Source organism: Macaca mulatta, chromosome 9 (genome assembly GCF_049350105.2).
Source record: "Macaca mulatta isolate MMU2019108-1 chromosome 9, T2T-MMU8v2.0, whole genome shotgun sequence".
NCBI classification, from domain to species: Eukaryota; Metazoa; Chordata; class Mammalia; order Primates; family Cercopithecidae; genus Macaca; species Macaca mulatta.
This window is the reverse complement of record NC_133414.1, coordinates 87,734,529-87,762,350: the sequence shown is the minus strand read 5'-3', so window position 1 is coordinate 87,762,350 and position 27,822 is coordinate 87,734,529. Positions and strand designations below refer to the sequence as shown.

Genomic DNA, 27,822 nt, shown 5'->3' with positions numbered 1-27,822 from the left:
GAAGATCTTCGTAAAAATATATTGAAAAGGAAAAGAGAGCATGCTGATTTAAATGTATCTGCCAGATTTGTTGAGATTTGAAACATGCTGGTTGCGGTATTATTAGTAAATATATGTAATAATATTTTCCAGCTTGCTGTTGTGAATGCCTCTCTCTCTTTAGCTATCTCTCTACTTATCTGTATGGTAATTTGAGAGAATGCCCTTGTCTCTGAATATTTTGTAAAAGAGATGTTTTCAACATTTCATTACTGTGATACCATAAGGGCAGGCATGTCACTTAGGTTTCTGAAAGCAAGATACAAAACAAAAACCAAAGATTGAGCTCAAAGCCTGGCTCAGTTTTTCAGCCCCCAATGCTTCTTGTCCAACAACGTGGAAGGATATTTTTCTTACCATGATCCTTTAGAGCTAAGAGCTTCGTGTAACTTATATCAATTAGACATGTTAAAGCTAAATAGATTAGCTTTGGGAGATATGTACAGAAATGTATACTCACTCTACCAATATGTAAGCATTCAGAGAGAGAAGCATGTAATATTGAGGGCTGCCTGCCGATATATGTACATTTCTCTGAACAATTAGAAGGGATCACTGTAGTGAGATTCTGGGTCTTTAATAAAGAAACCCATGCAAATGAAAATGTGTATCAATTGTTTTCCATTTGTTTTCAGCGCCAAATCTTAAAGGCAGACCACGCAAAAAGAAACCATGCCCACAAAGAAGAGATTCATTCAGTGGTGTTAAGGATTCCAACAATAATTCCGATGGCAAAGCCGTTGCCAAGGTACGGTCATTCACTCCACGGTATTCATTTCGTTGCATCTTTTTATTTTTGCTTTTTCTCTTTATCTCTCTGTGCCTGTGTCTTGGAGGCAGTTTTCAATTCAGCATCTGACTTTGGTATTCAGAGCTTTTGAAGCTCTATGCTGTGCCTGTTCCTGCCACCTCCCTTCCCCCTGGTTGCTGTGGGGTGGGGGAGGTAGGCATTTTGATTAGTCAACAGAAAGACTTCCTACCTCCCAGTTTGGCCTGTTATGAGTAAAGGACAGATGATTAAGCACCCACGTCATTGAGGCTGAGATTTCATAGTGGGTGACACAATGACATAGTTTACTCTGCTTGTGTCAAAAATAGACCAGCTGAACCGTCCTCTTTCTGAATGTGTTCATCTAAATGTGTTTTGGAGATTAACAGAGGATGAAATTAGAAATAGCTAGAATTAATCATTTTAGTTATGTATTTTTCAAAGTCACTTCTAATTTACATTAGACTAAAATTAAAGATACATAGCAAAATATTTAGATGTATACATATGCCTACAAGCATTTATATACTTTTAAAGATCTCTGTTAATCCTGAATGAAAGTAAATTCTACACTGTTGTTCAGGACCCAGGTCCATTTTTTGCCTAAGCATTCTTTGGAATCTTGAAAGTGCATGCCTAAAGTATTTAGCACAACAAAGGGTAAAGTATCACTTTATATTTTTAGACTTACCTTTCTGACTTTTGTGGGCTTGGGTCAGATTTCCATGGTTCTGTTTACTGCATTTAGGTGTTATTTTTGTGCTAAAGACAGCAATAGTCCCTTTAGGATTTTAATTGAAGAACAGATTTCAGCTGACACCAGTTTCCAGATGAAAGAATCAAAGAACTAAACTTCTGAAAATGGGACCATTTTGATTAGTGGTGAATTTGGAAGAGTCTGATGTAGAAAAAAAAAAAAAAAACATGAATTCAGTTCTGTGTTGACAATCTACTGTTTCTCTGCCATGTACTCTACCTTCTTTCCAGTGTAATGAAGTAAATCTTAGACTTTCATATTCTAAAAAATTTTATCTTTAAGCATCATTGTTTCATTAGGAATTCTAAGGACTTTTTGCTTAGAATTTCTAAATACTTCTAAGATTCCAAAGGGTTAAGAAGAGATCGACTAGTGGCAATATGTATTTTCCATTTTCTGGCTGAAAACAAATCTCTTTCCCTAAAGTTATTTTTGTTCTGCACATTCAACTTTCTGCTAGTTAACTCCACATGGATACCATGAATGACATTTTCTTGTGAGTTGGACACCTCAGACCTAGAACAGACTAGAACTGTCTACCTAGGACTTTGGTTTCCATCGTCTTGAAGGATGTCAGCAGGAACAGTTCATTCCCTACTATGTAGTTTGCAAGATCCTGCAGAATGGAGCAAGAAGGTTTTAAGACCGTAACATTCAGCAGAGCTTGCACTGCCCATGCCTTCTGTTGGTGCCCAGCCCATCCTTCTTGGTTGACAGCATGTGTTTCCTGCAGCATATTCTGTACCTGAGCCCAGCAGGATAAAGCTCCTTTCCATGCCATGTGGAATCACCACCACCATCCTTATGCCTCTGGGAATTTTACAGAACTTGTACAATTGATCTGAAGGAACAGATCTCCAATGTTTCTCTCCATGGAAGGCAGCTCAGAACTCACTGTTGGGTTCACAAAGCCGAGAAGAACAAGAGCCTGCTGTAGAGATGGGCTGTATTTGATGTTCACTGACTTCTTAACAGGAAGGATAGAAGTCAGTCCTGGGTTTTCTAAGTGATACCTTTACCCCACCCCTGCAACAGTGCTGCCCATCAGCATCTTTACGAAGAGATGGATCATTCTTCCACCGTTGGTGTTCAGTGGAGAACAGATGAATGTCATGCTGCAGTCAGCTCCTAGGGACTGGTCTAATGGCTTGGCTCTTTTCAGAGTCTTGGATTACAGTCATGCCTTGGCCACTTCCAGTGGGTCTGGCAAGACCACTTAAGCAAAAAGATCAGTAGGTATGAAGTGTGACGAGCTTGTCCGTTGGCACCAACAGACAGATGTAAAATCCCTGCAGAATGAACAAGCCACATCTGGGACAAGGACAGTCATTAAAAAGCATGTGTGCCTTCATGTGGTCTTTTCTCATGAAACACTACAGTAGAGATTATAAGTCTGTGACCACCTAATCATCTGTTGAATTGGAAGCAGCATCTTAGAGAACAGTGAGCTGTTTGACTTTGTGACCGAGACCCGTGTGACTGTTTCTTTTTAAAAGTGCCTCAAACAGACCATTTCTAACTAAGCACCAACTTCATGCAGCTCCACACAGCACAACTCTTACAGTGGGACCCACTGGGTTTGTTGTATACATGACTGGAAAAATAAGTCAAGTGATTTGTAGCTCGCCATCAAAACGTGGCACCCCTTCAATGAGAACATGAAAACTAGCTTTGCAAGACCATGTTTTCCAAGGTAGAGAAAATTACATGGCTTCCCAAAGATAGCAAGTGTTACATGGGGAGGAAACTACCAATTCTTTGAAGATATCATGACTGTGTTCAGCCCAAATCCTGCCATTTTTTCTGGAATCATCTTAAAGCAGTGAACCTGAGGCCCAGGACTTTCACAGAGTGATCTGTAACAGAAATCTTGGCATAGGACCCTAATAAAAGGCCTACATTGATAGAAGGCAAATTATTTTTAAGATCCCATATGCATTTTCTGAAGGGCAGAAGTATATTACAGGTGGTTTATATTCTGAAGGGAACACAAAAAGGGAAACTCTGGTGGGAAGTGTGTTCATTTAAATCATAAACATACTTTCTATATTTCACAAACGTGATACTTTCCTCATTTTCAATATTTTTCCACTCATTTAGTCCTCAGAACTATTCCCAGGGATGATCATTTTTGCTTTACTTGCTTTACTAAGGAAGAAACTGAGGGTCACCTAGCAAGTTAGCAGCCAAACCAAGATTAGAACTCTAGCTTTTTGTATTGCTGGTTCAGCACATCTCACTGCCCCAGTTGAAGGCTGGATTAGTTATAACTCAATCCCGTGGAAGGACGTGGTTAATATCAAATAGGTGGTGGATCATTGAAAACGTTAAATGTTGATTCTTTAATTAGCACCTCCTCAATCATTTTGGAAACCCCAAAGCACTTAGTGAGCTCAACAGGTATATGGTGCTCAGGTCAGGAAAAACAGATCTAGTAATTAATTGTCACCATCAAAACACTGGGCTTTCTTAGGTCAACATGAAGACTGGCTCCCATTTCTACTACCACCTGCACTGTAATAATTTCATAGATAGCAATGCTGAGAACGCTTTGGGTAAATGGAAAAACAGATAGAAAGGAACTTGATTTAGTCCTACCCAGAATCAGAATCATACCCTAAAGAGCTCATTTATGTTAACTGGGGAAAAAAAAATGTATCAAGCTAGAACAAGAACAGAAGCCTCTTTCCGCTCGTTCAGTTCTAAGTACCTGGCCTCCCCAGGAGCCGCATGCCCACTGAGATTCAGGACGGAGTTCAGTAGGCAGCAGCCTGGCTTCACTTGGAGCCTTTGCTATGTAGCAGGGAGGCTGGGTTACTTTGGACCTGGTTCGTGCACCCCTCTGTGTCTTCCTTCTGTTTCTGAGTGTTTCTGCACAGATGAGGAAGAGGGTTAAGCAGCTCTCTACACACCAAGGAGCTCAAACCTCATTCTCCTTTTAACAGTGGTTCTTCTGACCTAATAATATAGGTAGTTGGCCCATGATCACTGCACATTTAAGACTCTGTTAGTTTTATACACAAACCTGAGAGATCTACTCCTTTATGTTATAAGATTGGGGTTTGGAGTGGGGCAGACCTGAGTTCTAAACCCAGAGGGTCTGCCCCTTCCAAGCCATACATGACCTCACTAAGCTCTAGTTTCCTCAACCGTAAAATGTGGCTAAATATCTCCCTTTTACAATTCTTAAGAACATTAAGGGTAGAGTATGTGAAACCCACAGCACTGTATCTAACTCATTGTAGGTGCTCAATTGAAAACTGATTTCCTTCCCTTTTGCTCAATATACAATAGAAGGAATGGAACTCCTTGGCACATTGGAAACCCCCTAGATTTGTCTTTTACTTTTCATTTGATAAGTCACATTTCTAAGTGGTAGGCTTCATAATGCCTGCTAATAAGACAGGCTTTTTAATTGGAAGTTTGTTTTGATTACCAATTTGATATTTGTATTAAGAGTGTCAGAAGAGTATAACATTTAAAACCACAAGGCTGCCTGGGCTTAAATTCCAGGCTCCCCACTTACTAACTAGGGCATGATCTTGTGATGTTGTACATGCTGCTCATCCTGTCTCCCTCCGTTTCCTCATTTCTAATACGAAAATAATAACTACCTCATTCGGGTTGTGAGTATGAAATAACACATAAACAGCGTTGAGAATAGAGCCTGGCTGCCCAGGAAACACTCAGGAAGGGGTGGGAGGCAATACAAATTAAAACTGGAGTGATGTTATGATTTCAAGAAGCCATTAAATTATAGATTTCATCAGAACTTTAGATCCAACAGCCTAAAATTTGGCAGTGAAAAATGATGACAACATAAAGTATCACAGGATGTTCGCCTTAATATAATGTTACAGAGTACAAAATCTACATGGAAAAATTGTTTTAGTCCCGTTTCCACAGCCACTTAAAAGTTAAAATCTTACCTAGAAGCCCCATTGAATCAGTTTCATAGGAAGTTTTATCTTTGCAGGACCAGTCGAAGGAGATTAAACTTTGTATGTTCACTTGAGAGAATAGGCAATGAGGAGCTCTTGCAGGGAATGCACTTTCCTTTACTAAATAAGCAAAGTCTTTTATGTTCTAAATGCTTGGAAGAAGGAGCTGCAGGGAAAGAAAAAGGGTTCGAAATCCTGAAATAGACACCGTTGTAGAATATGTGGGACATTTTTATTCATAACATTTCCCCAGCACTTGCCCTCTTCTCTCCCGATGTCAGTTACAGAGATGTAAAGAATATTGGAATGTACACATTCCCCATGGGTGCACTTGAACTCAGAGTCTGACCCTTTGTACTTCCCCCTTTTACAATTAAAATAGCTCAGCAACTTAGCGTTATATTTAACGACCATCAAAGGCCTCTTGTAGAACATGGCAGTGAGGAGGGAACGTTAGGTTAGCCGCTCGATATGCCAAGTTCCCTATCTGCCTACAGTGTGGAAGGAAGAACATCTGGAGCCTTTACCGCCCTTTATTTTTTAATTATGGAGCTTTATACTCACTCTTCTTGGGTTTTTAGCTGACCTCTACTCTTTCTTCTGTGGCAAGTTAACATCTTATTCTTAGAGCTGACTGATAAAGCAAGAAGCCCTCATTAAACAGTGAGATCTTTGTTTCCTACTGAGGGTGTACCCCCGCATCACCCTTGGGTGGCAAACAGCAGAGGCCTTGCTGGTATTGCTGATGCCAGCATCTGCTGGTATTGACTTGTTTTTCAAGGTTGCTGGAGAGAATAGCAACAAGAATGGTTTACTACAAAGAAATAGACTTGCCTTTCATTTTGATACAAAGTATGAAATATGGTACTCTTTGCTAAGGAGGCAGGGTTTGTTCAAGGACATTAACTGATGCTTCTCCTTAAGAAAATAAATTGTATTAATATAGAGAGACAAAAGAATGTTTCTACCAGATACAAAGCCTTATCTCTCATTTCACATCAACATACTTGTCAGGAGTCTAAAAGAAGCTGGCATAGTTTGGCAAACTATGACCCACTTGCTGGCAATTTCTGTCAATAAAGTTTTATTGGAACACAGCCACACCCATGTGTTAACATATTGCTGATGCCTGCTGTCCTACTAGAGTTGAATAGTTGCAACAGGGACTGTGTGACCCAGAAGCCTACAATATTAATGATGTTACCCTTTACAGAAATTTGACTTCCCCTGGCCTCAGACAATTCATCTTCAGTGATGCCTCTGAAAAGCTATTAAAAGCAGGGATAATTTACTGGTTCACCCTTAGCACTCACTGAAAAGTGTCGCTGGCTCTGTCACTAGCTCTGTCTTGGTATGCATCCCAGGGCTGTGCCTCGTCTGATGTGGCATATTTTCCCTTTTCCAGGTGAAATGTGAGGCCAGGTCAGCCTTGACCAAGCCGAAGAATAACCATAATAACTGTAAAAAAGTCTCCAATGAAGAAAAACCAAAGGTTGCCATTGGCGAAGAGTGCAGGGCAGATGAACAAGCCTTCTTGGTGGCACTTTATAAATACATGAAAGAAAGGAAAACGCCGATAGAACGAATACCCTATTTAGGTTTTAAACAGAGTGAGTATACTTGTTTTCGTTTCTGAATTATCAGAGCTGCTCAGATTCTTTGAATTGGAAAAAATAATTTTGACTCGGGATTATGTTGAAATCCTAATCTGGGGATAGTGCTCTCTGTTTATACTAAATCCATAAATGTTCCAAGCCAAGAATTTTTTCCCTGCCTTTTTCCGCTACATTGTTCCCTTCTGGGACAGTTGCAGTGAGATATTTATAGGCTTGAATCCACTGATTATGACTGGAAATAGACATGTTGAAAGTTTCTCATTTTCTGTTTTGTCAATCTTGAGTGTCTGTGACGCCTTTCTTGTGAGATAATAATATGACGTAGCTTTATCAGGCACAGATGTTGCCTGTGAAAAAAAACAGCTTTTAAAAGGAGGACATTTAAAGATGGACAAAAGAACCACGAAGAGAAAACACATTTCCTAAGCCCCAAATGTGTTAAAAGATTAAAAAATCCAACTTCAGAGAAAACAATAAATAGACAGATTGGAACAGGGGGCCTAATTTTGGATTACCTTGACATGTACATTTAAATGTAAATGTCATAGTGTATTTGTAAGGAGAATGGGAAACTCATAGCCAAACAGAATTCCAAATCAAAAGAGAAGAAATTCAGATCCTGCCTTGATTTTGCAACTGAATATATATTTTGCCTCTGTCTGGATTTAGTGGTGCACAAAGCGATGAGCCTCTGGCTTGAAATAGTATTTTCTCCAAACGTATCTTCCTAGATTAAAAACATGTGTCATTTTGATGAAGAATGTCAAACCTGTGTGTTTTACATAACAATTTACATACCTAATAGCAATTGGCACTGATTGCAAGAGAACACTCGCAGCCATTATAAACTTATATAACTACGAATGATTACAATGTTTGTCTGAAAACTGGTTGCTTGAAATAGAAGTAAAATTAATGTACTATGAACAGCTTTGTTGCATTATGCATTGGTTCAGATTAAATCAAGGCCGAGGCAGGGCTCTTGATAGCTCTGAAGTAGTGTAAGGTTCAATGAGGCTTTGCGAACATGTTGTGTCAAAGAGCCTTTAAAAAAAAAATCATTTTATTCTTCATTTCCCTTACCAAGGAATCACTTGAAGTTCAATTTTCCCCTCATGTAAAAGAATCAAATCCATAGCAGTCCCATTCCATGGTATTTGGTATAAATGAATAGGGTTGCTGGCGATTTGGTATAGTTGTTTAAGAGCATAAACATATACAAACTCTGCAAAGAGAAATCTGTTTGAAAAAAATATATTTGCAACATCACACAGGCCAGTTAGGGGACTAAGTGGGTTCATGACTCAATTCCTCTCTGAATGAATGTCTTCCTTCCCTTTTACCTGTTGTATCACTGTGGCCTCCATGTGAAATACTTGTTTTGCTATTCACTGCCAGCCACCACATGTTGGTGAAATACTGTATGATCCTTTAATACAGTGCTGCCATCAGACATTCTATTAAGAAGGTAATCATATATTCAAGTGGCTGTTATTTATTGATTATGGAGAGTTCTTATCTGAGAGAAGCTCTATATATTACTGTTTAATCAGTGACTTCTTTCTAAGGGTTGAGCAAGACCAACCCCAGTTTTGAAAGCCCACACTTTTTCCCAAAGACACCTAATTTAGCTTCTCTTGCTCTGCTGATGACAGTAGGACTAAAACTCTTGCCTTTATCCTAAAAGTAGAACCATTTTTGTAGCTTTATGACTGTTTCTTAAGAAATGTTTTAAGTGGTAATAATAGATTCTGTTGTTGAATGCCCTTTGGGCAAATTGTTTCCTAAGAACTTAGCTCTCTGGGGTACATTAGTATTTCTTTTTTTTTTCTCTTTCTCATTGAAAAAAAAAATGTTTTAATTGACATTTCTTGGAAATATGTTAATGCAATGCTTATCTAAATACTTATTGTCCCTCTAACAGTTAACCTTTGGACTATGTTTCAAGCTGCTCAAAAACTGGGAGGATATGAAACAGTAAGTGTTTAAGCAACTTAAATGAAATAATTTTGCAATCTAACTTTTCCGCTCTCTTTGACCAAAATGGAGAACATGCAAGGGCAAACCATCACTGACTGCCTTTTCAAATGGCTCTACACTTCTGGGGGTTTATTGGGCCACTTTGGAAACAGTCCCAATTAGTTCCAGGTTTGGCAAAATTGTAAACTTGTCGTAAAAACTACAAGTGGAAAACATATGTAACTCTCCCCTGTCAGGGAAATTAGTTGGGTCTGTAATTTTTTCCCATGTTGAGAAAGGGCTATTATTGTACAACAAGCCAAGATTGCATAAAAGAAATTTCCCTTGGCAACATACCTGACATCTGTTCATGTCTAATATGGGAAATGTATTAAAGGCTTTCAAAAGTAATCAGTATTGGCCATTAAGGAATAGAATGCAGCAGGATCTCCTCTCATTCTAGGGCAAAGAAGCTTTATTAGACAAGGGTCAGTGCTGCATAAACAGGAAGTTATCAAACTTATTCAGAACAGGCTCTGACACTCTTTATCAGCTAATTCTAACTGACAGCAATGGGTTATTTTTAGCCTACAGGAAAATTTGATGGCCGAGGATTTTTACAGCATATATTTTGAACCAATGAAATGTTAGAGCAACAAACTGAGATTAAAATCTTTAAATAAGAAAGAGCTGCATAAATATAGCCCACAGAGATGACATCTGTAATAAAATCAATTGACATAGGAAGATGTCGTCATTGGGAATATTTTCTCCTCCACACAATGATCAGATTAAGTTGTGTAGTTTCTTCTTGCAATTGAATAAGAAATTATTTTTTCATTGCCTAAGAAGTAATCTGGGATATCTCTGTACCATAGTAAAATGACAGTAAGACACACAAAGTCAAGAAAATGAAATTCATTTTAGCCCAAACGCAATAACCAGTGCTTCTTGCCAGATAAAGCACATTGTTCCACAGACTGATATAATGGTTTGATGTGTGGGTCTTGGGATGGCGAAAGAGGAGACAAGCATTATGTGGTTCAGATAATCTGGTATTTACTTGTTGAGCTATCTGCTATGAATTCTGACTAAAAATTCTTTGATATGAGTAATATGTGCTTGTAATATGTTTCATATATGGGGTATGTACACATGTTTATAAAGAAATATACATGGACTACATGTAAAATGTGCATTTCATATACATAAATTTACTTGAAATATTTATCAAGTGCCCTATGTAAAAATTATAATTTTTCACTTAGTTGAGTCTGTTGATAGGATCATGATATGAACTCCTTGCCACCGTAGCTCATAGTTTTTGGCAAAATCTTGAGCTAATTATAGCCCTCATTCATGTAAAAAAAATGGTAACGTATTCAGGGTTAGTCTCATAAATGTAGAAGTCAACCCCACAGGCTAGACTTTCAAGTCTAGCTTTTAATGTTTAGAATAGGAATACACATTTTTATATGAACTATGACTACAGATAGCTATATGATATCGAACAATATTATGAAATGTCTTTTCACACTCAGGAACTTTTTGTTATTCACTGATAGGGAGAGTGCCAGCAATTTCACAGAATCAGTTTTTCCTGCTTTTGTGTCTTCTGTATCTTCACAAATATTTTTTTTCCATGCAACAGCAAATTGATGTAGAATGTACAGAAGAAACTTCTGATAAATTTCATTGTTCTTTGAACAAATAGTATTTATCCTTTTGTTGGATGAATGAATGACCACACAATCAGCAACACACCTGACCACGTATTTACTGAGTACCTTATGTGTACAAGGCATTGTTTTAGACTCTGTTAGATGCAAGGTTTCAGTCAGGCCAGTAATTTCAGCCCTTAAGTTGCTTACCATCCAAGAGAGGCAATAATGATCAAACAAGGTGGAAAAAGGTCAGTGCCCTACACAGGTAAAGTACTTACTCACGTAGAGATGAGAGAAGGAAGGCTTGATGGCTCTGAGGCCATTTGGGAAGAATTCTGGGGAATGGATAGAATTTAGACATGAATGATGGATTATGCCTTCCAGAAAGAGAGAATGAATCAAATAAGGGAAAATATGTGGAGGCAGAATAAAGTTGGGCATGGTGGAGAGTTTGAAAAACATAAACTAGAGTGACGAGGTGGCTGGGACAAGTGGCCCTGAAGGGAAGTTTCTAGAGAGAAGGATGGAGAGAAGATGGAACCAAGTAAGGAAAGTCCTCCGATGCTAGGTCCCTGATGTTAGGCCTTCAGATGCTAGGCCCTTTCATGCTGGGCCCCGGATGCTATGCCCTTCCATGCCATGCCCCAAAGTTATTCGTTAGGCTGCAGAAACTACGGAAAGTTGCCAGCTCCCCATCTCTGGTGATAAGAGTCACTCCTCTTTCTGGTACTGTGTGGGTGCCTTCTCAGTGGGAAATTTATGCCCTCCTTTTAGGCAGATAGGCAGATAAAGGGAAGGCAGAGAACTCTTCCTGAATCTGTTGTTCTCTGTTGCCCTCATCTCAAAATAATCTTTATGCCAGTGTGGCATAATTTAGGGGTGACATATTCTGATCCCCTTCACTGGAGCTGGGGAATATGGAAGATCAAATTGGCATCTGCTCTCCATCTGGTCATGAACAGAATTTTAAAAGACATTTCTGCTTCATCCCTTCCTTCTTTCCTTCCTTCTTCCTTTTTCTTTCTTTCTTTTTAAATGTTTCATGCTGTAGATTGGCCCCGCAGATACTTAAGTTTGCCACCACCGTTCTACATTTAAGCTTCGGAACCTCTTATAAGTACAGAATACATTTTTCTCTTGGCATATTTTGACTAATAAAACTGTGAGATGTTCAATGGGCATTGAATTTTGAAGTCAGTCCAGGAGATGTACAAATAATATCCAAAGTCTGAAGGCTTAAGTTGTCATCACAGAGTTACTAGAGGACACTTATCTTTGACATGATCTGGTATCAGAAACGAGTGTAGACCTGTAGTCATTGAGAACTCAAAAGAGATCTTAGAGTCTTCTAGCTCAGTAGCTCCTAAAAGCTACTCAAGAATAGGGCTCATGTTTATAATGGGGAACTTTAAGTGGTTGTTTAGACCCCCACCCCAAGATATAAACTCTGAGTTGGGGCATGGGCCCAAGACGTAGAGAATCCTTTTCTTTTAAGCTGCCCAGGTGATGTTAATTCAAATCCAGTGATAACAGTGATTCGTAACACTTAGCCGAGTATATCCCATGGCTCTTAGCTTCAGCATGTGACCCCTATCTAAGTCAAGTATCAAAGACTTTTCTTCGTGCCGTTACTACAGAAGCAGGCTAGAATACTCATATTTCCTCGGCTCAAGAGCAGCAAAGAGTTCCTGACAAGTATTTTGGCATTTGGTAAAATGGTAGTCTAAGTTGGAACTCAGTAAACTATTTTTATTTTTAATGAGGGAAAGTGTAGAACTGTAGTACTCTCAAATTAATTTTTCTCAAATTGGCCTTTGTACCAAAAAAAAAAAAAAAAAAATGCCTGCTGTGCCCCAGTTCATAGCCTCATTTTACAAGTGAGAAAACTGAGGCACTGGGAGATGAAATGAGTTGCATGGGTTCATCATGGCTTTCTTCAAATTCTGACTTGCTGAAGATTTGGTACACAGTTGTCTCACGACTCTGTAGCGTTACTGGAAGAGATTTATAAATGATTGTTCTTTGTGCTTTGCATTCCTAGCAATCTCTAATCTAAAATGCTTCCTACATATTTGGGGCAATGTTTTGGGGAAAGAATCCGATCACCTGCCTTTTGTAGCATCTTTTAGTCTGTTTTGTAGCATCTTTTAGTCTGTTTTTTGTCTAACATTTGTAGCATCTTTTAATCTGTTCTTTGTATCTAAAATGAGCTTTACCAGATGTACTAATTACTAGCTGAGATTTTTATCTGATTCTGGAGAACAAAATGTGTGAATTCAGGAGATGAGTCAAGAAGTATGGATAATGTAAATATTCAATACTAGTAAAACAGTGCAAGTAGAAAAGCTGTAGATGTATTGCTTCTGCAGTTAACTCGTGATTGGATAAAGGCATCTCTCTGGAATCCCTTCTGGTTATGAAAAGAGGTCATCTTAATTGGCTTGTTTTTGTTTGTGGTTATAAACTATTCCAAACCTTCTGGTTTGAATTGCGGATTATGGATTATTTCATTTCAGTCCTCTACAACCATCAAATTGAATTTTTTTTTTAAAAAAAAAAAGAGGAGCAGAAGTTTCATTGTAAGCCTTTATAGCATTTGACTAATGGCTGTATGCAATTCTCTCCATCTCTTCTGCCTTTGCTGGAAATGTATAGAGTGTCTCTTCATCCTTTGGTTGAGAGAACATAAATATATTGAATGGATTTGATTTCCTACAAAACAATATTCTGGCATTTTGATTAATTGACAACAAGGAGCCTTCCTTTGCAATGTATCTAGCTTTTCCTTCCAAACGTTAGAATATGGATCACCTACAATTGAAGAGGCAGAGCTGGATAAATCTTTGCTGATGAACTAAAGAGGCCTTCACTTCAGTGTCTGGTGAAGCAATTAATGCTGGAAGAGTAGCTTGGGGTATTACCAGGATGCAGCATATGGCGGTGGTTTGCTAAAGTGATTTCCATTTGGCTAACCACTTGATGGCAAGCCAGAGGCAATATCTGGAGAGAAGGTAGAGTTGAGAAACGGGTCTTGAGTATATCTTACCCTGGAGGCACAGTGATACACAGTGGTACCTTCTAAGAAGGTCAGTTAGCAACCCTTTCTCTTCCCACCAGTGGGACAGGGCCATTATTTTTCATCTGGAAGAAGAAGCCTCTTTCCTTGCTGAAAGGATTAGGCTTTGACATCAAATTCTGGCTTTGACATCATTTTTAAGACATCTGAATCTAACCCTAGTTTTCTGGACAGGCAAAGCCTCTTGCTTAAATTCAAAATTCTCCAGGCCAAAGATGATGTCATGTACTTTTGAAAGACTCCAGTTCCTGGAGTACTACCAGGAAAAGAAAGTCATCTTCCTTGAATTCAGTCCACCCTCAAGGTGTCCTGAGAAAGAAGCTGTTTCTCAGAACAGCCCGGGCAACATTGCTTTCAGGCAAACTCTTCTCTTGACTTAGTATTTCCTACACATTCTTAAGCCATTGCAAGAGTTTAAGTCTGAAAAGATTTCTGATACCTATTTCCTCACCAGACTGCAAAAATACCAGTATTATTGCATTCCTGCAGCCTCAAAGATAGAGAAATCAAGGCTCCAAGAGCATGTCTCGAGTTAAAATAGTGAGTTTCTACTTTTTTTAAGTGACAGGATATTTTCATCCAATAAAACTGTGGAAGGGACAGATTCTTTTTCCACTCACCAGATCAGTCTTCTTGGCCAGGTGGGCAGTGTGGAAAGTTACTTTCAGGCTACCTTTAAAATGCTACCTGGGTTCTAAAGACAGGTTTTTTGTTTGTTTTTGTTTTGTTTTGCTTGAGGCAGAGTCCTTCTCTGTGTTGCTCAGGCTGGAGTGCAATGGCATGATCTTGGCTCACTGCAGCCTCCGCCTCCCGTGTTCCAGTGATTCTCCTGCCTTAGCCTCCTGAGTAGCTGGGCTTACAGGCACCCAGAGACAAAGTTTCACCATGTTGGCCAGGCTGATCTCGAACTCCTGACCTCTGATTACCCACCCATCTCAGCCTCCCAAAGTGCTGGAATTACAGGCCTGAGTCACCACACGCCACCTCTAAAGAGAGTTTGAAAACCTCTATATTTATAAGCAATGAAAATGTTATGAACATAGTAGGGTGCAGTGCTTTTCACAGAATCTCTTGGGTCTTACCTACACTAGGGAGAAATAACTTTCAAATGTCTTTGAAGTGAGATTAAATCTCACATGTACCTAGATTGGTTTGTTTTACTTGGATGTAGTCTGCTCAGTTTTTCATCTTGTGTTATGGTTAATTGTATGAAGTTATGCTTCCCACTAAACTATGAACCCTTGAAAGTAGTGACATCTCTTTCTTTTCGTGACACCATCTCACACTCTACCCTCCATCCCTTCCTTTTACCTTCATACCTCTGCACAGGCATAGTGCCTGAAAATGGTAAGCAGTGGTGGATGGTGATGTTATGAATCTGTCATCTAATTGAGGACCTTGAAGAGGAGGCACAGTCCAAAAGAAATAACCGTGTGGATGAATTTGGCTATTTTCTTTAGAAAACAAAGAGCCAGGGTGGGCGGGGTGGCTCACGCCTGTAATCCCAGCACTTTGGGAGGCTGAGATGGGCAGATCATGAGGTCAGGAGATCGAGCCCATCCTGGCTAACGTGGTGAAGCCCCGTCTCTACTAAAAATACAAAAAAATTAGCTGGGCGTGGTGGCGGGCGCCTGTAGTCCCAGCTACTCGGGAGGCTGAGGCGGGAGAATGGTGTGAACCTGGGAGGCGGAGCTTCTAGTGAGCCAAGATCGTATCACTGCACTGCAGCCTGGGCGACAGAGTGGGACTCTGTCTCAAAAAAACAAAACAAGCCAAAAACTAAGGAGCCAGAAGTTCTCTGTTCCCCTAAAAACCAAATATAATAGAAGGTCAGGTTGAAACACGAATTATAACCAGGAGGCCTGAGGCTTAGTGAGAGAGTTGATCAAACTAGCCCCTTGATTAGATCAAATTTTCCAGCTGAATGGGGTTCGGTATTAGACACTAGGAGGCAGATGTTGGTTTTATTCCAGATGGAATTTTAAAGCTTACCCACATCCAGAGAGGACATTGGATAACAGAATAAAAACTTTAAGCAAATGCATAATTAGGCACCATGGAAGCATGTTTCTACAGAAGGCAGATTTACATGAAGCTGGGAGATGTTACCATGCCCTGTTCTCTCTCCTTATTGGGCTCTGAGACCCATCATGTGTTTGGACAATGGGGGAATTTAGACATTTCTTCCTATAGAGTCCATGGCTAGTGTTTGATTTACATCTAGAGACCAACAAAACAGAGATGTGTGCCCAGGAGACCTGTGTACTTAACAGCATTTAACAGTTGCGAAGAGCACATTTTATGACTTTCCCGTGGAAAGAAAATATCTCAAAATGGCCCAATTCATCCAGGCCATTCAGTGGAAGCTCAGTAAACAGAGGAACCACTTCCTCGAAGGCCCAGACTTGTCTTCACTCCAGATGACCCTCCCTGATATAAACTGTATTTAAACACCAGAACTTACTAAGTGCTAGGGGCTGACACAGACCCCTGGCCTACTGCAGACAGCTTATTAATGCCCAGCGGTGCTTGATGTTCGCTTCCTATGGCTACAGTTTCAAACCTAGTATGAGACAGATTATTTTTCCCTCCTGTGATAATGCATTATTTATTCCTAAAGGGCCTTTTCTTTTCTCTGATAGACAAGTGTGTCGCAGGGCATTCCCTCGTTTAGATGGTAGGAAGGGGAGGGAGGCACGGTCAGTTTCACACCCTAAAATATCCCCGGCTCTCTTGCTCATCAGTTTTCACAATTTGTATTATTTCATTGATATATGTGTTCACTCAGTTGTGGGTATCCCCCACTAGAATACAGTGGTGTTGCATGCTGGCTCTACTTTTCATTGCTGCATCCCAGCTGTAACATTTGTTAGCACAATGCCTAATAAATGGGCGATGTCCAATAAATTTTTGGTGAATTAACAGATGAGTGAGTGGTTGGATTCTGATATAATTGAGACTGATTTGTGACTCAGTGGTGAAGTTAATATAGAACTTCTTTTTTTTTTTTTTTTTTTTTTTTTTTGAGATGGAGTTTTGTTCTTGTCGCCCAGGCTGGAGTGCAATGGCACGATCTTGGCTCACGGCAACCTCCACCTCCCAGGTTCAAGCGATTCTCCTGCCTCAGCCTCCCGAGTAGCTGGGATTACAGGCATGCACCACCACGCCCGGCTAATTTTGTATTTTTAGTAGAGATGGGGTTTCTCCATGTTGGTCAGGCTGGTCTTGAACTCCCGACCTCAGGTGATCCACCTGCCTCGGCCTCCCAAAGTGCTGGGATTACAGGCATGAGCCACCGCACTCGGCCAGAACTTCTGTTCTAACTAGAGATACAAGTGGTCAGGGTGAACTTTATGCTTTGAGAATAAAACCACAGAACACTTAATTCAACCCACCACCTTAGATTGATGCTGTCCTCTTGGCTAGATTTCCTCATTGGGAAAGACTGAAAGCTAAAGGTTGAGAACTCATAGCAGTAACTGTGATTCCCATAGTTACCTGCCTCATTTGAAGGAAAAGGCTCCCAGTGTTCTGTGTTACCAACTTGCTACAAGCATGGGCTATTCTCAGGTCATTCTGATGTGGAAGCTGCTTTATACAGTGAAAAGAAGTCCACTCTTGAGACCAGAAGACAACCATGTGGGTCCTAGTTTTGGCACTCTGCTGCTGTGTGTCATTGGGCAAGTGCGCAGCCTCTCTGAATCTCCCTTCTTCTGTGAATGAGATTCCTATAACCTGCCTCACAAGCTATGGGAGGATTATATGATGTCGTGGATGTGAAAATCCTTTATAAAATAGACAGTGTACACAAGAGACAAAAGGATGATCAGAGTGATGGTTTCTTAAGTGACTGCAGGGACACACACAGGCTGTTTTCTAACTCTGTTGTGTCCCCCAGGGCCCATAGGTCTCATCTGAGTGAGGGGAATCTGGCGGTGTGTTTCAAGGGGCCTCAGTATTCTAGGGTCTTTGAGGAATCGTGCAGGCACTTGGAGGTGTCCTGTTTCTTCTCCCTTGATATGTGGGCCTCAAATAGGTTAGCCCAAGATTGTATCATTTAAAGGTTGGAGGCAGATTGTAACTACGTATAAAATAATCACCAAAATACATATTTTGAGTGTTTTGAAAGGGGTTGAAACCATTTCTTATAATCTAAAACAAACTGTAAATAAAGAAGATTTTATTTTCAGTTGCACCTGCTGGTAGGTGGTTCTGTCTAGTGAGAACTGTTGAAACTGATTGGTTCAAGAATGCTTCATGGGAAATTGAATAATGCACACCTAACATTGTCTCGAGGTCCTACTTGGGCCTGTTGAGAAGGGTCTATGGAAATGAAGGGGTTCTTTTTATTTGAAATAGAAAAGGTACCATTTACCCCATAATATTTAACCACCCATCTCCTCCTCCTCACATTTACAATTACAGAGCCCCAGTTGCAAGTTGAGGTTTCTTAATTTTTTTTTTCTTTGATTGCTGCCTTTAGCCCCTTGGTGAACTCTGCTGGCAGCCTCGTGGGTATTTTTCAAAAGAAGCCTCCTGCTTGATTGTATTAAATTCCGCTGGCACCTTTGCCACGCCCTGTCCCCTACACATTCAAACAACAGAGTTTTCCCATAACCCTGTTGAGAAATGTTCATGAGGACCTCAGAACTTGTTCTGTCTTCCAAATTTCAAGGAAATACTAGACTTACTTGGATGTAGTAAATGACATGGTTTCCCCAAATTAATCATATGCCAGATCTTGCATCTGTTATTTTGTAAAATCTTAATTTATGTACAAAAATAAAATTAAAGGAAAAAATAAAACAAGACCATAGTGTGCAGCTCAGGATATTACAAGCTGTTTGTTTTTATTCCCTCAAGTCAATAATGTACATAGCTAGCATTTTAACTGTGGAATATGTTAGTTTTCATATGATTTGATCAATATCCCATTTTCTTGACCTAAAGGAATAAAAATAAACAGCTTGCAACATATACAGTTTCAGATTTTGGTTTTGTTTTGGTGGTTAGAGAAGCTGGCATAAAACTATAGCCTGAGATGACTATAAATTCCACAACCAATTTGATCATTTAATTTAATCTGTGTAGTAATTTTATTTATTTTTTAAATTGGCAACACATCACATGGATCAAAAATCAGAAGATACAAAAGCATGTTTGGTGAAAAGACTCTTTTTACCTCTATACCCGGTTCCCCATTTCCACATGCCTCAGGCAATCAATGTGAATGTTGATTCATCTAAACTGTTAAACTAAGATGTAGTTAAGCTAAAACCTGATTTTATTTTGATGCTCTATCAAATGACATAAAGGAACAGGGTATGAGTATGAGACCCTGACAAATCCACATGGATATCCAGGGAGGTATCTTAAATGAAATGCACTTAGGATGACAAAACACACATCCAAAAGTAGAATTCCATTTTTATTGTAAAGAAAAGTGCTGAAAGCGAGATCTCACTATGAAACCATAAATCACCCCATATACTCTTTTGGACTTCTCTGTTTCTGGGTTTCCAGAACAGACTGTTCTCTTCTGACTGTTGCATATGTATTGAAGCCTGGCACTGTGAATCTCTTACGATGTAAGATTGAATTTCCCATTGCCATTTTTTCAGATAACAGCCCGCCGTCAATGGAAACATATTTATGATGAATTAGGCGGTAATCCTGGGAGCACCAGTGCTGCCACTTGTACCCGCAGACATTATGAAAGGTAAGAAATCATTTCATGGAATTGCTTAGTTAAAAGTGTGTTAATTGAAAGGAGCTTCTGGTCAAGGATAAGACCGAGGAAGTCTAAAAGACCTTTTGGGAAACTGAAAATTTCCCTCTGGCATTTTACTTTGCATACCGCCTTGTGATTTTTAGGGAACATGGCTTTCTCTGGTTACCGGGGCTAAAATTAGATGTTCTTTTAGTTTGGTTCTGTCATGTGACCACCTGCCTGACAATGCCTTTTTTTTCCCCCCACAAGCATAGATTACTCAGTATGTTCTCTTTAGGCTCACTTAACATGAGAACCTTTAGCTTCTGAAAAATCTGCAATGCTACTCTGAGGTTGACATTGAAAAGTAAGCACTTCTCCTAATATTAGCATTGAAAAGTAAGGATTTCTTATAGTAAGAGAAATGGCCCCAGATCAAATCTGTTGTTTTATTTCATCCTGGTGTTTTTCTTCTACGGAATCTTCTTACCAAGCTCTGTGTGGCTTGGTTTTCTAATAATTTCAGCCTATTTCAGAAAGATGATGATGATGCAAACAAGAAGTAATGCAAAATTAGCCTACTATGTTGCATCCACAGAAGTAGATTTCCGCTTTGCATTAGGACTCCGTTATTCACACCGTTAAAGACCAGTTAGCAGATTAATGCATTATCCCTCTATGCTTCAAGCCCATACTTAATTTGTTTAGGTCATTACCAACTTCTTTATAACTGGCACTTCCCTTTGGGTCTTATACATACATCCTCAAGCAGTACCATTTAACTCATCAATTCTTAGTCTTTTTTTTTTTTTCCAAATTCAATTGTACTTTTATCTGTATTGCATTTAACTCAGCTTTAGTATGGCCGTTCAACAAGAATGTTTTTGTAATAATAAATTGAATTGGGTTTAGTACACCCTGAAAAATTGCCACAAAGTATTCCCAAAGGATTGCCTTACTTGGCAGGGTTGTAATGCAGAAGGATTTTTAAAAATTGATAATAGATGTTGAAATTATTACTCTTTATAGCATTGTTTTTCAATACAACACATCAATTTTTGAAATATGTTATTTCTGTCAGTGTTTAATACAAAAACTCACCCATTCCCACTGTATGTAAAAGGTACACCGGTGACTGATGTCCTAATACAAAGTAGCACTGATATCTCAGGTGAGTGTTCCAAAGATAATATCTGAGGAACCACAGGCTACTTGTTTTTGACTTATGAGTCAAGGAGTCAAGGCTTCATTCAGAACGTTTTTATTTTGAGACGCGGTCTTACTCTGCCGCCAGGCTGCAGTACAGTGGCATGATCTCGGCTCACTGCAACCTCTGCCTCCCAGGTTCAAGCGATTCTCCTGCCTCAGCCTCCGGAGTAACTGGGACTACAGGCACGTGCTACCACGCCCAGCTAATTTTTGTATTTTTAGTAGAGATGGGGTTTCACCATGTTGGTGAGGATGGTCTCAATCTATTGACCTCATGATCCTCCCACTTCGGCCCCCCAAAGTGCTGGGATTACAGGCATGAGCCACCTCGCCCTGGCCAGAACATTTTTATTAGAAACTCCGTCCCTGTCTTCAAATAGATTCTGTTCTGAGAATGGACATCCCTTTCCTTTATATGCAAATGCCCTCAACACCCGAACCATCAAACTTAAAGGAGCACATAGCAATTAAAGCTTGAAAAAGGATTGTATCTCAGCTGTTAGCTCATCTAAAGAATGAAAACATCAATCAAATTAATTACAAAGTATCGCATGGTAAAAAAAAAAAAAAAAAAAAAAAGATAAGGTTTGGCATGGAGAGAAGGATTGAACCCATAGTTGTGTGTGTGTGTGTGTGTGTATGTGTGTGTGTGTGTGTGTGTAGTTGAGCAGTTATGTGAATAAAAATAGGATTCTTTGTGTACTTTTGATTATTTACTTCTTGCTGGAGTAGGAGATTCCTGAAAGCTTTCAATCACATTAGAAAATTTTAGTAGAGATACCACAAACTTTAGCAATTAAGAAACATGACTAAAGATATCTTAAACTTTTTGAAGAGTGCTGTCACTTTTCCAAATCCAGAATTTGTTTGGTCAGTGTATCAGTCAGGATGCAGTAAGGAAAATGGAAACCACACTGGATATTCAACAGAGACTTCACCATAGGCAGTTGCTTAAACAGGGGTTGGTGTGAGGCACTGAGTTAACACAGGGGCAATGACTGTAGGTTCTCTAGGGTGAGAGAATAGAGAGGAGAGGTTGGTTGTCACCACCCAGAAGTTTGGAGAATGTGCCTCAGAGCTGGGGTTCGGGTCCCTGGTAAGAAGGAGTCACCCAGCCAGCACTGGTGCTTCAGGAGCTCAGAGGAGGAGCACTGCAGAGCTGGGCTGAAACCTGAGGAGGTGGTGCTCCCTGGCTGCTGCCAGACCTCAGAGGACCCGCGCTGAAACTGTTGGGGGACTGTTGAAACTAGAGGCTACAACCCACTGCTGCTGTTAAGGCATTGTTGAGTTGACACTGATATGAACAAGTGAAATAGAAAGGAGATTTCTTTTCTCTCCCTGCCTCCCAGGACCCGCTGTTTGCAGAACAGTAACAGGAAGATAGATGACAAAAGGGATGTATAATTTACAGAATTCCATTCCTAGCATCAGCAAGCAGAGTACAGAAGGGTGAATTTGGAGTTGAGAGACAACAGGCCATCCGCCAAGTGGGAACCCCATAAGCAGAGCCTGTTTTATATGTGGAGACACCAAAAATGGCAGTGTGGAGCCTTCAACCACGTTGTTGGAGCATAGCTGTCCCAGGGTGATTAGCAAGGTCCTTTACCTTTCCTTGGTATTTCCTTTTTGCCGTCCAGACTCCTCTCACGTCCTTGTGATCAGATGCAATCACTAACTACCAAAATGTGAAGATCATTGATTTTATTTACAGTAGTGCCTCTCCCACTCTTGAATCAATCATTCTCCAAAAGGAATCACCCATAATCCTATGTGTTGTGATAGGGAGAAAAGGCTAGGATTACCATTCTAGATGTCTTCTTTTTAATTGGTTCTATCAAAGAAAGGCAGAGGACATGCACATATGTCCAAGAAGAGACTGAAGCTCTGGGCTAAAACTTCATGATTATGGTGGATTTCATTCATTCTTGCTAGTCACAGGTTGCATGAACAGATAAAACAGAGATGACTGGATTGGTGAAGGAACACTGTTTTCAAGAAGGGCCAGTGAGTTGAGAATGGTCAGGACTTTGTGGGCAAATATCTAGTCTGGAAATGCCCTTGGAATTTTGTAAAGCCTTCCAAACCAAATCAGGATGATGAGAGCTCTTCCTACTAGGCTGTGGGTTCTTCTGTTCTCTCATTCCTTTCACTCTGATAAAGAGAACTGCTCCTTTTCCTATTTCCCTGCCACCAGCTTTGCTTTCCTAGAAGATGAGGAAGTGAGTGATCTACTATGCATTATCCACTGATTTATTTTTCATGCACTGTGGTTCATGTTTCCAGTAAACGTTTTCATTTTACAACAAGAAAAATGTAGCCAGTTCCTCAGTAAAATGTTACTTGTATATTAGTTGAGCACTTTTGGTTTATTAATGAGTGCAATAATGAAAGTGTGGGTTGTTGAAAAGAATCAATGGGTGTTTTTATTTAAGGCAAAGCAGAAATGGTACAATGCTCGTGAATACATCATTGTCGCTGAAGGCCTGACTCGTACAAACTTGCCTCTGATTGGTTTAAATCAAATAGGTCCAAGCACTTCATAAAAATGTCTTTGTCAGCCTGGTTTTGCTTCCAAACCTATTCATCTCTGTCAGTTTTTAATATTAGTACCAGGCTCCTGGCCATAGTCCATTAGTACTGTACTTAATTGCTCGTGTTATAGATGATTACCAATATAAAAAGCATTAATGTTTTCCCATCGCAAGGCTGTTGCTATGTAGATGTCTCCAACTAAGCAAAGCTTATGAAATATGGTTATTCTGGACATTTCTTGCTCAGGATTTATAGATAAAGTTACTGTAGCTTTTGATGCAAAGAAAAATACCCACCTCATTCTTTCTAAGTGGAACATTTTCTTTCTTGTCTAACTAAAAGTAACCAGTTCACTTTATTTTTATCAGTAAAGGAACAAAAAGGAAAATGGCTACTTTTATGGAATTTTCTTAGCTTGATTTTCTGGAATAGTAAGTCACTTTAAAGGCTTTGTTTTCACATGCAGATTTCCCTTTTTAAAAAATGTTTTTAAAGTACATGCAGGGGGAACAAAATTTTTACTCAGAAAGCTAGATTACTGGTTTTAATTTTCCTGAATAAATTACGTGGTCTGTTTCTGTGGAGCACATGAAGTTGTTATTAGGGATTTTAAAAAGGAGCATTAAAGCAAAAGTACTTTGTGATGTGCATTTTTGAGTATTTAGAAAATCAAAATCATAAACAAATGTATTTGTTTGTGAGGGAAATTAGCAATTACTCTTCATCTTCTTGCATACGTAATGCCTAATGTCAAATCCAACCTTTTGCTTTTGCCATAAGCATTCCTTGGACAAGATTGTCACCCTGCATGGCTGAGGCAGCTTTCTTTGCAGGGACTTAAGGTGAGCTGTACCCAAGCCAGATGTACTTGGGCAGATACTGAGTGATAGCTGGAGCCTCTGCCTTTTTTCTCTGAAGGTATACGGCAGAGTGTGGGAGGCTTCATGTTTTGAATAAGAAAAGCATGTGCTTTAAGTTAAGGACCAAAAATATATCAGGTTCTAAGGAACCCACCTAATCATACCATGGCTAAAAGTCGGGGAAGGAAAGGTGAGTTACAGTTCTGTGCACATCAAGGATATGATTCCATGTATTCTTGCTCATTTGGACACCCTTGGAGTTAATAAATACACAATTCAGAAAGTCACAGGCAACATCTCAGAATTGTATATTTAAGAGGACCCCTAGCAACTGCCTAGACCAGTGCTACTCAAATGAGATTTTCTAACTTGTCCATGAACTGTTTGCTACTAGTCCATAACAAGCTAAGCACAGCAATTGCAAATAAGCATTGATAGACTTACACTGAAATATGCCAGAATAACATTATGTCCGTTGAAGCTAATAAAAAATTGAGGCTTGTGTTTTGTATGCCTCCTTTTGAATTTCATTTTCTAGTGATTCATTTTTATGGTTGTTTACAAAAGCATCAGTCAGCATCAGATGGGAAATTCAGAAAACTAGTCCTTCACCCAAGTCAGTGGAGAAGCTCTGCTCCTACGTCTTGGCCACAAACTCAGATGCTTATGGAGGCAGGTAGCATAGATGAGTGTAGGGGCCATGGCTGCAAAGTGTGAAACTGGCATGTACAGCCCGGGCCAGAAAGCCCAAAGGCGCCAGCCCACACTGTTGCTGTAGGTAGATGCCATCTGTGTGCTTCCTGACCTTCCATGTTTTCAAGATATTTTAAAATGTGAAATAACCTAGCTTATAAGCATTGGCGCCTATATTTTAAAAAGTATTTTATATAAGCTAGATCAAACATGTCCAGGGGCAAAATATGGATGCCAAGTTCCACGAAGACTGAACTGTGCTTGACGCTAGGCTATCCAGCCTCTGATTCAGCGCCCTGCAGTGGGAGGGCCTGAAGGAAGCGTCAGGGTTCAAGGCGCTCTTACTCTGCTCTACACACTCTTCCGTGTGCTGAGCAAAACGCCCTCTGTGGCTTCCCATTGACCGTGCCTTGCCTTCGGAGGCTCCCACATGTCTTCTCCTTTTGCTCTGATCAGCTTCCAGGAACTTGTCAAAGCTCCTCTTTCACTTCAGGTCTTCCTGTTCCATTCAACCAAGCCTCAGAGTGCCAGTAATGGACCTTCACCAGCTCGGCTTGCTCTCATGCAGGCACCTCCAGTTTGTGTCACTCAGAATACCCAAAGCTACTCCAGATGTGGCATGTAGTACTTCTCAGGATGTGGGCAGTGTCAGTCTATCAACACAGCCTAAGATTACATTTGAAATGGGCAAGAAGCCCTCTCCTAATGGCCTGTTGCTTTTTCTTGGATAGGATAGATTTGCCGTTTGATTTACTTCTTTTTCATTTACTGCTGCCCTCAAAACCCAATCGGTGTTTTTTGGACATCTGCTATGTGCAGAGCACTCTCAGGAGTAATGAGAACATGTAAAGCAAAGAGTTGAGAATTGGCTGGCAAACAATGAGGAGGTACCCTTGTCACACATTCACAGCGGAGATTGCTAAAGGAACAGGATGCTGCTTCCCGTGAGCCCAGGTTCAGCCTCAGAATCCTTCTTAGTATGGCATCCCCAGGGAGCCACCACGACTCATTAGAACTGGAAGATGCCGTGATCCTTGGTTTATCCAGCCTATCACAAGATCTGACTCAAAGGCTGTACACACATGGAAGAGAGTTATATCTATGTCTATAGACTGGGCATGGTGGCTCATGCCTATAATCCCTGCACTTTGGGAGGCTGAGGCGGGCAGATGACTTGAGACCCAGGAGTTTGAGACCAGCCTGGCCAACACGGTAAAACCCTGTCTCTACTAAAAAATACAGCAATTAGCTGGGGCTGGTGGCGCATGCCTGTAATCCTGGCTACTCAGATGTCTGAGGCATGAGAATCACAGGATGGCTGAACATGGGATGCGGAGGTGGCAGTGAGCCGAGATCATGCCACTGCACTCCAGTCTAGGCTACAGAGCGAGACTCTGTCTCAAAAAAATAAAAAAACTACACCCATAAAAACTAGTTATGTAATTTAAAAAAATAAGTTCAACAGGGATCAAAGAAGGAAGAGAGAATTTTCAACTGAAATGAGCAAAGTCCCCGCCCTGGAAAATGTGTATAAAAAGATAGGGAATGAGATGGTAAAAGGGGCTGTCAGGAAAGTCCTAAGGCTGAATTTCCAAGTCACATACCCCACAGGCAGGTAGTGCAGTTTATCCTCTTAGTGTCTATGAACTATTATCCTAAGGTGCAGTGGGCAGACTCTGCCCATCCTCATCCGTGGTAAGGTTACCCAGTCAATGGACTTGCATTTCCTTTCCCAACACAGTCTTTCTCATGGCAGTCCTGACCTGTGGCTCCTATTGGGCTTACCTCTGCAACACAGCCACCCTGCCACTCTCATCTCCCTAAACCCACAGAAGGCATCCTAGCCCTTATCAACAACCAGAAGCCCAGGAAACTGAAAACAAGTTGCCCAGAGTTAGGTTGACTGAAGTTGTACAGCTTCTCTTCCATCTACACCCCACCAAGCTTGTTCTCACAGGGCTCTGAATCAGGTCAGTGTAAACACCCTACACCCAGAGTAGCTGCTTCTTGTCATCTGTAAAGAATTTCTCTCCCAAGGACAGTCAGGTAATTTCATACACAAGAGCCTCCTACTCTGTATCACTCAGCATGCCTAAAATGCTCTGATAACTTTCCAATGCCTGGATATTTCAAGAAACTTTTAAAAAGGAAAACAAAACTCTAGCCAGACCCTGGAGTAGAAAAACTGGTTTCTATTTTAAAAAAATAAACAACAGCCTTTGAAAAAAATCTCTACTTAAAAATTCTTAAATTTGCCTCTAAATGCAAGTTGTAATTAATAGAAGTTAGAGTTTACACTGTTGAGTGTAAAAACACCCTCAGGCACAAACTAATCAAGTGTGTATGTCATGCTGTAAACTACAGCGAGTTCTTTGTTTGACCCCGCCCCCCCCAAAAAAAAGCTTGCCAAACAGCAGTTTTTCTTTGTTGAGCTCCTTTATTGTCTCATTTTTGTTTTTATCCTACTTCCTCCATCCCACCCTTTGAACCTAACTATAGTATTTAAGAAATCTTGCAAGTTCCATGTTTTATTGATAGTTTTCATCAAGCGTGAATTTAAATTTGAGAATAGATTAGGTGTCTTAGCCCTTTTCTTTTTGATAAATAGCAAAAGGTTTCTACTTAGGATTTTCTGTCCTCAGGGTTTTATCATTAAGATTAAATAACTGTACTCTCAAGCATGCCACTGCACAAACATCATTTCAATTATGTGAGTAACAGATGCCTTCACAAAGAAACTATTGAAAATTCAGAAAGCATGTTTCCAAAAAAGAAAAGGGAAAAAAAGTATCATATGATGGAAGAATGTAATTGTTTACCATTAAAGTATATTCTTAACTCTTGCACTGAAACCCTCTTGGAACATTTTGTTTTTGTGTAAGTTACTACAAAGTTTCACCAAAATAATAAATGTTGTGGGAGAATTGTTGAACATTTCAGAAGTTCTGGAACCAGTAGGATCTAACATGCATGGGGCTTAAATGCAATAGTTGTTTG

At 40.0% G+C, this 27,822-nt stretch overlaps 1 protein-coding gene across 6 annotated transcripts in view; it reads left to right on the top strand.

Moving 5' to 3' along the window:
* Window positions 1-27,822, top strand: part of ARID5B (AT-rich interaction domain 5B) — a 189,929-nt gene that overhangs the window by 146,172 nt on the left and 15,935 nt on the right. For all 6 annotated transcript variants that reach the window (XM_028826603.2, XM_001093968.5, XM_028826602.2 and 3 more), the window contains 4 exons: window positions 675-787; window positions 6,912-7,116; window positions 9,047-9,099; window positions 19,443-19,540. In XM_028826603.2, the coding sequence (XP_028682436.2) occupies window positions 675-787; window positions 6,912-7,116; window positions 9,047-9,099; window positions 19,443-19,540 (469 nt within the window). The remainder of the gene's footprint in view (window positions 1-674; window positions 788-6,911; window positions 7,117-9,046; window positions 9,100-19,442; window positions 19,541-27,822) is intronic.